The sequence below is a fragment of the Amblyomma americanum genome, chromosome 9 (assembly GCF_052857255.1).
Source record: "Amblyomma americanum isolate KBUSLIRL-KWMA chromosome 9, ASM5285725v1, whole genome shotgun sequence".
Lineage (NCBI taxonomy): Eukaryota > Metazoa > Arthropoda > Arachnida > Ixodida > Ixodidae > Amblyomma > Amblyomma americanum.
The window spans coordinates 70,480,646-70,492,095 of NC_135505.1; the positions used below are offsets into that span (position 1 = coordinate 70,480,646).

The 11,450-nt window shown below is 43.5% G+C and overlaps 1 protein-coding gene across 1 annotated transcript in view; it reads right to left on the reverse strand.

Moving 5' to 3' along the window:
- Positions 1-970: 970 nt before the first annotated feature.
- The window catches only part of LOC144105246 (uncharacterized), a 70,759-nt gene continuing 60,279 nt past the window's right edge, over positions 971-11,450 (reverse strand). The window contains exons 6-7 of the mRNA XM_077638389.1: positions 4,350-4,566; positions 971-1,117 (exon numbers count right to left, since the gene is read on the reverse strand). Of these exons, the coding sequence (XP_077494515.1) occupies positions 4,444-4,566 (123 nt within the window). The 3' untranslated portion in view covers positions 971-1,117; positions 4,350-4,443. The remainder of the gene's footprint in view (positions 1,118-4,349; positions 4,567-11,450) is intronic.

Below are 11,450 nucleotides of genomic sequence, written 5' to 3' on the forward strand. Positions count from 1 at the left end.
ACATCTGCACGCTTAGTTAATACAGAAGTCGAGACGTCCTCCGCACTTGAAGCATGCCTCATATCACTGTGGGCTATACGGGTGGATGTCTGTAAAATTGGAGAAAGCGTGTAGAATTGCTCCGTCGTTATAGCCAGTACGTGCGAACAATATGACAGCACCTAACCAGTGTATCCCAGACGGCTCGCAACGTGTCACTGCAAAAAAAATGTTAAAGATGTGCGGATCCTCTCATTACTAAGCACTGCGCGATGTCTATATTTTTCCTACTATCCAAACATAAGTAGCAAAAGCTGCAATAAAAAGTCCTTCGTATAACAATCCACTTGTTTCATTACGTCAGGAAATCGGCATCACCAAATGGCGCTGAATTTTTTCTCAGCAGCACTGCACTGAGCTGAGTGTGCCTGACTGATTTAGCTTAGTTCACCCTGTGGTGCGCGACGTAAGTACTGCGAATGAGATATTCAATTCTATGCAGTTTTAATTGAGTTCCCTGTTCGACGCGACTAGGCTTGCTTACCAAACCTAAAAAAGAAGCCTTTTCCGTCATACTGAACCCATGAGCGTCAAAATATTGGTTAATAAAGATGTAGGATGCCCAGAGGACGTGATTTACTGTATGCGTTTCTGCTTGTGATCAAATTTATTCTCTTCAGGCATTAGTAAATTATCAAAAATAGTTGTGTTTAGTCATACTATATACATCATTTCCTGAACAAATCTCGTTGTTCTTTTACATACGTCAGTACAATGAAGGAAGCATTTGGGCTGATATGCCTCAGTGCCATACCTTGCTACACCCTCCCAACGCCTGAGCATTAGGAGTGTACACTGAAATGAAGCGGAACAAAATCTTTCGAACCTAAATCGGTATGCAAAGCAAGTAAAAGACCGATTGCTATTTATGACATCAAGAGGCGTGGGTGCAACTAACAAATCAATTGGATGACACACTATTTTTCACCCGTAACAAACTCTTTATTTTTTCCATGAATCAGTACCGCCGAGATATGCAAGTATTCGTGTAGAAGTTTAAATACGTTGCAATTCATCTGTTTTGATGTAATAGGGCACGCTGCTTGTAGCACTACGAGATGCTGACTTCAGGCATCATCTGAAAGGAAGAAGACACAAAGGAATGGTTCAGAGTTTGCTGACATAACATGGAACAAACATGCGGAAAGGTTTCCAATTAAAAGGTAAATAATTACTACCGAAGAGGGCAAGTTGGCAGTTATAATTTTAGAATGTCGACTTAACGGGAAAGACAACAGAGCGCACGTTTCAACCTAGCATTCACGAAAGGCATCTGAATATTGAAATAAAAAACCCAAACAAGACTCGAAAAGTTGCACGTCGTCTACTACAGTTCCTCTCTCTCCAAATGTGGCTCGTTTTCTCTCGGGTATAAGCACTTCCAAGAGCTCTTTGTATGCCTCACGTATTGTTTAACATCACTTTAAGCATTGGTCCTGCTTAGCAAGGAATATACCGGTGTAATGTGGTGTGTCTGGTTTGAGTTTTTGCTTCACTGGTTCGTCTTCTGACTAGTCTGCGTTTCGGCCACGGTTTTCAAAAACTTGGCAGAAGCAGGGCCGACGGTGAAAGAATCTCAGGGTGAGGAGGAACTATAGCCCAGTTTAAAAATACGACAGAGCCGATCGCACAATACAACAGAAATTCTGGTCGTCCTGCCATTACAAAAACTTTTTCTGTGGTGTTGAGATTTTGCCTGTTCATGCAACAGGCCTAGCTCTCTTGATACCAGCAGAGAGTTCTCAACATGACAGATAATCTTGTTACTACAATAATTGCCCTTTTTAGGTCCCAAAATACTGCAGGAAAGTTTGTTGTAAGAAGAGAAAATTTTCTGTTGTGTTTTTCGATAAGGTAGGGAGGGATTCAAGGAGACTCGGAGGACACAGAGTTAGAAGAGAACGGTCCCTGCTGTCGATCAGAAAGGCGGCATTCTAGTCGATAACATTTGTGCCGCACTCGCATGTTAATGAAATAAATTCTGTAATCTGTAATCTTCGAGTGGCTCATCTTATTAAACAGGAGACATGAGAGAAAACAGTGCATGTTCTTTAATTGCGTGCTTTTCTTTTTTGTTTTTTCTCTCATTTCCCTGCCTTGATGAGAGTACCATCTTCAGGGAAAGAAAAAGGTGGCTGCTTGTCTAAGTCGGCGCTTTGCTTCTTTCCAACTGTTATATTATAGTTAGGGCCTGCTGCTGACGCTGTGAAAGTTAAAATGCATTGCAGAGAAATTGCTGCGAAAGTCATTTTTGAATTTCACTAGAAAATGGTCACTACATCGGCTTATTTTGCATCTAAAGACAGCAACACAAAAAATATCGTTACAGTGCCCACAAATGAAGTCAGCGACGTATTGATTGAAAATTAAACATGGCGCGACTACACCACATATACAACGATTAATATAACCGTCGATTAAAAAGCGAAAATCAGTGATTTTTCTATTTTTGATGAGTGGCATATAAGGCTGAAAATCTCACTTATAGCACTCTGTCGCCCTCTCCAGCGTCAGTAAAGCGGGTATCCATAAAGGCACAGCACATATTCTTTAAAATGGCGCCAATTTAGGAATTTGAATGGGTGCTGTGGTCCAATAAATTTTATTATTCTGAAGCGTTTGTTAGTTGTAGCCAGTGCAGAAATTTCATGCATGAAAACACAAAAACAAATTCAAAGTCTCATTAATATTTGGATGTAACAGTAATGTACGACGATAGTAATAATGCTCAAGGGAATCTATGGCCAAAGAGCGCCATAACACAAGGTGGTTTCGTGTACTGAAGGTGGGGTTGTTGACAGATTTGCCAAACAACTTCACTTAAAGAAGCCCAGCACAAAGCCAGGAGAAAGCTGGCACAATTTATCACCGGTGGGTACCCGGCGCAGCTGGGGATCGAACCCACTAAGCCACCGCTGCGGTGTAACTTGCTGTGAGCAGTAAATGCTACAGTAATTCGGTTACACTTTTCAGGCTTGCTGAACAATATTTGGTCATCTAATTTAATTAACTTTCAAAGATTGGTTTGCCACTCATGCTAATGCATTTACAAGGCTTTGAAAAACAACTGGACCGTTCTTTGTGCAGTTGAAACACATCTGTTGCAACTATTACTTTAAATTTATTATAGTGCGGTTGTGCAGCGGCAGGGTTATGGGGTTTATAGGGTCAAATTCTGGCTCAGGTAGACTGAACTTCTGTAGAATTTTAGTAGAGCGAGACCGGAGGCTCGCTCTTTTTTCTTAACATTAACCTCTCCTTTATTCTAAACATTAACCAACAGCAATTTTCCTTGGTGCAAACGCGCTAAGCTGCAAACGCACAGCCGATTTGACTACGCAATTTGCGTGTCATTTTTATCATACACCCGTATTTGAACCGGAACAACGGAATCGATCGGCTGTCATACTCTCGTCTAATGGTTCCGCAATTGTGCATAGTACGGGCCTTATTGAATAATTTTTGTTATAACGGGACAGAGCTAAAGGAAAGCGCAGATAATTGACAAAGCATGATGAATATCCACTTGAGCGCTTACCTTCTCCGCTGCTAGGTGCCATTAAAAGACAAACATATCGCAAACTGAGCTTGGATGAAAACATCAGGCACAGTTCCTAATAATATTGAAACTAAAACGAACCTGTAAGATTTCCGAAGCAGTTCTACTTGTTCTAGTGTCAGAAATAGTAAATCAGGTATAAAAATAACCGGTAAGTTTCAGCCAAAATTTTCACCTGAGTGCACCCAATATTTAACAAAGTTGCGGAGTGATGCGCGCTAACCTGCCATTTGTCAGATTTTCAAGGGCAATCAGTTTTATGCCAAACATAATGGCTCTCCGCAGCATGACTTTGAGCCGCTTTGAAAAGGCAAATATATCGCGAACGCAGTTTGGATGAAAACATCATGCACAGTCCCTAATAATTATGGAACAGAAGTGACTGTGGAAGATTGTACTCTCATAAATAGTTAGTCAGATATAAAAACGGCCGGTAAGTATCAGGTTCAAAGCAAATTTTCACCTGAGTGCACCTATTATTTAAAAAAGTGGTTGAGTGGTACACACTCACTTACCATTGGTAAGATTTTTATGTGCAAGAAGTTTTATGCCGAACATAATGGCTCTCCGCAGCATCACTTTGAGCCGACCATAGACATGTTCTTTTAGGGTGAAAATCTTTTTAGAGCTTCCTATTTACAAGACAGGGAAAACTACCAATGAGAAAAAGCAACTCGAGTATGTCCGTTCGCTCAAGCCGGGACAGTGCAATATTTTTGGCAGTAATTAAAGAAATAAAAGCAATACGTACTGCTTCCACTTTAAAAATATCCACTTTCTCTCCGAATGAAGCTTTTATGTAGTCCGGCTTATCCACCTTAAGGAAGCTGTATTTTTTGTTTGGGTTAAAGTCGTTGGTAACTAAGTACCCGTTGGTAAATAAGCGTACTGTGTACATTAAAAATTGTCCTCTTTTCAATCCACGTATAGTGAAGTATGATGTTTGGCCACCGATTGTGATGTAAAGGCTAGAAAAAACGCAAAGACAAGCTGAATTAATAATGCGAAATTATTATCTACTACACTTCAACGCAAGTTATGTGACAAAGATGCAATCTGAAGCCATCCCAAGTCACGTGACAATGATAAATTCGATGCTATACCAATTCCCGTTATAACGGCATAATGAGAATAACAAGCAACGTGAAAACGATGTAATTCGACGTCATACCGAGTCTTGTGACACACAACTGCAATTAGTTCAGGCCACGTAACCAGTAAGCTAATGCCAGAGTTACGAAGATACCCTATCCCTACTCCCTAAAACATGAAGGTGTGCATGAAATCCCAGCTATGGATCACGAACAGATCTCAATGTGGTGGCGGTATTCTCCAATACATTCGCATCAAAGTGTTCAGCAACCGCTTGTCGTACAGCGTTCCGGGTGATGTAATAGAATCTCTCTTTTCATACAGCTTTCACTTAAGAGTGCACGTTGTCGTACATATGTACCTAAGCAAAGAAATGCGCAAAAAAAGAACACGAACGAGAAGAGCAGCAGGATGAGGGTGTCCTTGCAACTGACTTTATTCAGGAAAAACATATATTCCTTTATGCATGTCAATTTATTGCCTAAGGCGCACGTGCCAGCAAACCTTTTTAAACCAATTTGATTGATATGATTCGTACGCAGTTATCTCTGACCTGAACCCTGTGTGAAAAAAGCCTCTGCCATCTCAAGTGCCGTTTGCTAACGACTGCGCATCTAGATTTTGAATCTAGCCGGCATGTCTTACCAGGCGTAGCCAAATGGCCAGCGCCGCAATGTAAAGGCAAATAGGACTCTTTCTTTTTCTTCATCGCAAGGTGATGCTGCTCCATTCGTTGGTTAATACAACGGCCCATTTGGTCTATGCATAGTTTTCCACATGTCAAGGGAATTTCGTGCACAACACACGCCGAACACCTGCCAAACTGAGGGGCGTGGCGTTTCGTGCATTCTCGCACGCACCTTTCCCCGGAGACGTTTCGGGGGCACAAAAAGGCCAACTTGCGTGGTGCAGAAAAAACCACCGCTACACCGCAGCGATTGGCTACGTTCTTCGGGCTGAAGAACACCCTGTGAATACAGGGGACACATAGCCTGTCTGATATTTGACCGACCGCCACCAACTTGTGGTGCTCCAGCGTTCAATGTTTGTAAAAGCTTCTCTGCCAGAGAAGCCTCGACAGACAAAAGAAAACCAGCTTCCTGTAACCTGTTGAGGCTGTCATTCACCAGGTGAACACAAATACACAACATGCCAATGGCTTGACTTGATGTCTTGGAATATGCAGATTCTAAAGGCAACAGGTCGTTTCGGGCTCGTGGCGAGAACATTGAACACATGTGATCTGGTGTTAAGGTCAAGTTATTTACTATTATGGTGAGGTAGTTCGCAGGTCAATGTTAGATTCATCCCGTGTCGTTCAAAGACGGATATCTTGCACGAAGTCCTTGTTTGTCAAACCAGGTTGCTCTTTAAAAAAATGAAATATTCTTCCACGTGCCTAAAAACTTTAAGCTTGTGGTCGACCAAAGATTAGACCGGTGGTTGTCGCCTAAATTCGTAGAGTGTCGTACAGACCGAAAAATGCAGGGAATCGATAAGGTGTGCCGGTGGCTTTTTCTGCACAGAGCAATTTGGCCTCTTTGTGTCGCTGGATCGCCTCCGAAAAATGATGCATGCGAGAATGCACGAAGCGTCACGCAACTTAGTTTGGCCGGTGTGCGGTGGGGATTCTGCATGAAATCCCACTGACATGCTGAAAACTATTCGGCCCAAGGGGCCGTTGTATAAATCATCGAGTGGTACAGCGCCAGCTTTCGATGAAAATGGGAAATGGTACAATTTTCCTTGACATTGCGGCGCATGCTCTTTGCCTACGCCTGGTAAGCAATGCCAGCCTTTTACTGGCTAGAACCAAACTGTTGAGGCACAGTCATGACGAGATGGCACTTGAGCTGGCAGAGGCATAAAAGCAGGTATAAAGGTGTATGTGTTTTTCTGAGTAAAGTCGGTCGCGAGTATGCACCTGCCTTTGCGCTCTTCCAGTGCGTGGCAGTGCGTGGCATTTTTTCTTGTTTCACATATCTCTTCCTCAAGTATAGCTTGCATGTTTTAGTTGAATGAGAGGCCAGTTTGCCAGCGGAGTTCAGACCGACGACATCTTCAGCTTCATTTTCGTGCTTTAAGGCGTGGCGGAGATATCCACCTAGATGTCAAGACGTAAGAGCTACTGCTCAATTTTCTTTACTCAAAACTTCTGCTTTACTCAAAACACAAAATGTCGCATTTTTCAACTTGAGTAGACAGATGTGCTTCATAGATCAGAATTTTACTCACGACACCGGAAGAAAAAAATTGGCTGCGGTAAAACTTAGGTTAACCCTGGAGAGAAGCGAAAGTTTTATTGGCATGGCTATGTTCAGAAATGCCAAGCACACTGCCGATCGGATTGTCTGTAAGCGTCGATGAAATGCCCGATGCCCGATGGGGCAGTTGCCACTTGCCACGGTGGGCAGAATGTGATGACGTGAGTAGGTTACATGACACCATGCGACACCTGCGATGACAACAGGCGACACCTGTCACGTGACTGCACTTACGCTTCTCTCTTTAAAGCCTAGCATATTGAAGCTTTTGCTTCAAAAACGCGTTCGGAAGCAGGAGGAGGAGAAATAATGACGCATTAAGAAGCCTGGCTAGAAGAAGACTGAGCAATGAAGCATAGAAAGTTGAAGCATAGTATAGAAGAGGCCTAGCTTCGTGGCCCAGTTGGTAAGGAAGAGAGGTAAGACTTTACTTTCCACGGCTGTCGGGAAAGAGTTTAGGTGGATCCTATGTTGTCCCCAGCGCGGGCGACTTCCCGGGCCCACGAAATTAGTTCAACTTTCGAGTTCTTGTCTGGGTGGGTGACGAGTTCGTGCCAGCTTTCCACAGAAGGAGCTTGTAGCAGGGCCCGTGGGAGCGGGTTATCTTTGCATCTTCAGAGAACATGCGCCTTAGGGGCAGGTTCGCCGTGGTTGCAATTTGGGCATGTGGAGTCATATTCTTTGTTGGTCATTACTGGTAGCTTGGAGTGGCTATGAATTAAGTAAATCGGCTGTCAGGTGAACAGCGTGGCTTGAGCTCTGTGAATGACAGGGTGAAGAGGCAGGCACCTCCGGCTCGTCTCGAAAGACGCCCAAACATGAAGCCTACCATTGAAGGAGATTAGCTTCAAGGGCCAGATTAATAATAGAGAAAAATATTAATCATGCTGCTGTATGATATTGAAAAACGCCACTAGGAAAGACTCGTTTACAATACGAATAGAAAGAACGGGACTGAAAGCTTCGTCTAGAGGAGACAGAAAACGTAGAGAGAATCTCTAAGGTGAAGCATAGGGTTGAAGAACGTAGCTTGATGGGCCAGTTGGGGCATCAATTTGAAAACACTAGTAGAAAATACGCGTTTTAAGGAATAAGGACTAGAGAAGATAAACAAGGAAGCAGGTGGTCCGAAGGCGACTAATCATATAGAAAGACACCCAAACATGAAGCATAGCATTGAAGATCAGCTTGATGGCCCATATGGTGCACCATAGCTGAAGACTCTAGGATAAAAGACGTGATGGCAAGAGGAAAGAGCAGACACGACGGCGCTGAAAGCAAGTGATCTGATAGAAACTGAACATGAAGACGCCCAAAGATGAAGGTAGTAATGCAGAAACGTAAGTATATCGGCAGTCTGGTCATCATTCTGGAATACTAAAGTATAAAAGTTAATAAAACGTCTAGGTGTATCCCACATGATGCAGTAGGTTTGTAATACGGGAGTAGATTTGTAATAATTCATTGACATCCACCCGAGCGCAGCTATCCGGCTACAAAAAACTACACAGCTTTCTCAGAAACTTCGAAGTAAAAGAAAAATTCGTCCTCATCCGGGGTTCAATCCCGGGATAACCGTTTCACTGGAGCAGTCCCTCTACCAACTGAGCTAACCGGGACTGCAAGCTTAAGGTTGGGCGAGAGCGAGTTTATCAATAACTCGAAGTGGGAACAATTTTGGGCAAATGTTAAGGGGAATCCCTGAGGATGTAACGGGTTGGTCGAGGATGTAGTGAGGACGAGGATGCAGCGGGTTGGCACAGAACACTGTGCGCCATACCTTAAGCTTAGACAGGCATGAAGACCCTGCAAATGTAGAGATAACATCATCATCATCATCATCATCATCATCATCATCATCAGCCCTACTACACCCACTGCAGGGCAAAGGCCTCTCCCATGTCTCTCCAATTAACCCTATCCTTTGCCAGCTGCATCCACCCTTTGCCTGCAAACTTCTTAATCTCATCCGCCCATCTAACCTTCTGCCGCCCCCTGCTACGCTTACTTTCTCTTGGAACCCACTCCGTTACCCTTAAAGACCAGCGGTTATCTTGCCTTCGCATTACATGCCCTGCCCAAGCCCATTTCTTTCTCTTGATTTCGACTAGGATGTCATTAACCCGTGTTTGTTCCCTCACCCACTCTACCCGCTTCCGATCTCTTAACGTTACACCTATCATTTTTCTTTCCATGGCTCGCTGCGTTGTCCTTAACTTAAGCTGAACTCTTTTCGTTAGCCTCCACGTTTCTGCCCCATACGTGAGTACCGGTAAGATTATGCTGTTGTACACTTTCCTCTTGAGGGAAATTGGTAAACTGCCACTCATGATCTGCGAGAATTTGCCATATGCACTCCACCCCATTCTTATCCTTCTAGTTATCTCCCTCTCATGATCCGGATCAGCTGTCACTACCTGCCCTAAGTAGACGTATTCCGGCACAATTTCTAGGCTCTCGCTGCCAATTGTGAACTGTTGTTCCCTTGCTAGGCTGTTGAACATTACCTTGGTTTTCTGCATGTTAATTTTTAGACCCATCGATCTGCTCTGCCTGTCTAACTCGTTGATCATGATTTGCAGTTCACCTCCTGAGTGACTCAGCAAGGCAATGTCATCAGCAAATCTCAGATTATTTAGGTATTCTCCATTTATTCTTATTTCCAACTGTTCCCAATTCAGGCCTCGAAATACCTCCTGCAAACATGCGGTGAACAGCATTGGCGAGATCGTGTCTCCTTGCCTGACGCCCTTCCTTATTGGAATTTTATTGCTGACTTTATGGAGGACTATAGTAGCTGCAGTTGCTATATATATCTTCCAGTACTTTGACATAATGCTCTTCTAACCCCCTGATTACGCAATGCCTGTATGACTGCTGATGTTTCCACTGAGTCGAATGCTTTCTCGTAATCAATGAAAGCTATATATAGAGGTTGGTTATATTCTGCGCATTTCTCTATCACCTGATTGATGGTGTGAATATGATCTATTGTAGAATATCCTTTACGAAAGCCTGCCTGATCATTTGGTTGATTAAAGTCTAACGTTGCCCTGACTCTATTAGCGATTACCTTAGTAAATACTTTGTAGGCAACGGATAGTAAGCTGATCGGCCTGTAAATTTTCAAGTCCTTGGCGTCTCCCTTCTTATGAATTAAGATAATGTTTGCATTCTTCCAAGCTTCTGGTACAGTCGAGGTCAAAAGGCATTGCGTATACAGGGTGGCTAGTTTTTCTAGCACGATGTCCCCTCCATCCTTCAACAGATCTGCTGTTACCTGATCCTCCCCAGCTGCTTTTCCCCTTTTCATTGCTTCTAAGGCTTTCTTTACTTCATCTTTCGTTACTGGCGGGGATGACGCATTGCTGTGCACTGCTGTCTTCTCATTAGCGTTCTGATTACATTGGCTACTGTACAGGTCTGTGTAGAACTCTTCGGCTACGTTAACTATCTTATCCATATTGCTAATGACATTGCCCTGCTTGTCTCTTAATGCATACATCTGGTTTTTACCTATGTCTAGTTTCCTCTTCACTGTTTTTTAGGCTACCTCCGTTCTTTAGAGCATGCTCGATTCTCTCCATATTAAACTTCCTTATGTCGGCTACCTTGCGCTTATTTATTAACTTTGATAGCTCCGTTAGTTCTATTCTATCGGTAGTGTTAGATGCCTTCATGTTTTGGCGCTTCTTAATCAGATCTTTCGTCACCTGAGATAGCTTCCCGGTATCTTTTCGAACTGTCCTGCCGCCTACTTCTACTGCGCACTCCGTAATTATTGATGTCAGGTTATCGTGCATTGAATGAACATGAAGATCATCTTCCTCAGTTAAAGCCGAGTATCTGTTTTTCAGCGCTATCCTAAACTCCTGTGCTTTCCCTCTTACGGGTAACTCGTTAATGGTCTTCTTCTTCGCTAGCTTCTTCCGCTCCCTCTTCAAGTCTAGGCTAATTCTAGACCTTACCATTCTATGGTCGCTGCAACGCACCCTTCCGAGGACGGCCACATCCTGAATGATGCCAGGTTTAGCGCATAGTATGAAGTCTATTTCATTTTTAATCTCACCATTGGGGCTCTTCCAGGTCCACTTCCTGTTTTCTTGTTTGCGGAAGAAGGTATTCATGATCCGTAAATTATTTCTATCCGCGAATTCGACTAATAACTCTCCCCTGCTATTTCTAGAGCCTATCCCATAGTCACCTACCGCGTGGTCGTCAGCCTGCTTCTTGCCCACCTTGGCATTGAAGTCGCCCATCAGTACAGTGTACTGAGATTTTACTCTATTCATTGCTGATTCTACGTCCTCATAGAAGCTTTCAACGGTCTGGTCATCATGGCTGGATGTGGGTGCGTAGGCCTGCACCACTTTCAGCTTGTACCTCCTATTCAGCCTAATTACTATAGCTGCTACCCTCTCGTTAATGCTGTAGAGCTCCTCTACGTTGCCAGCTATATCCTTATTAATGAGGAAACCCACACCTAGTTCTCGTCT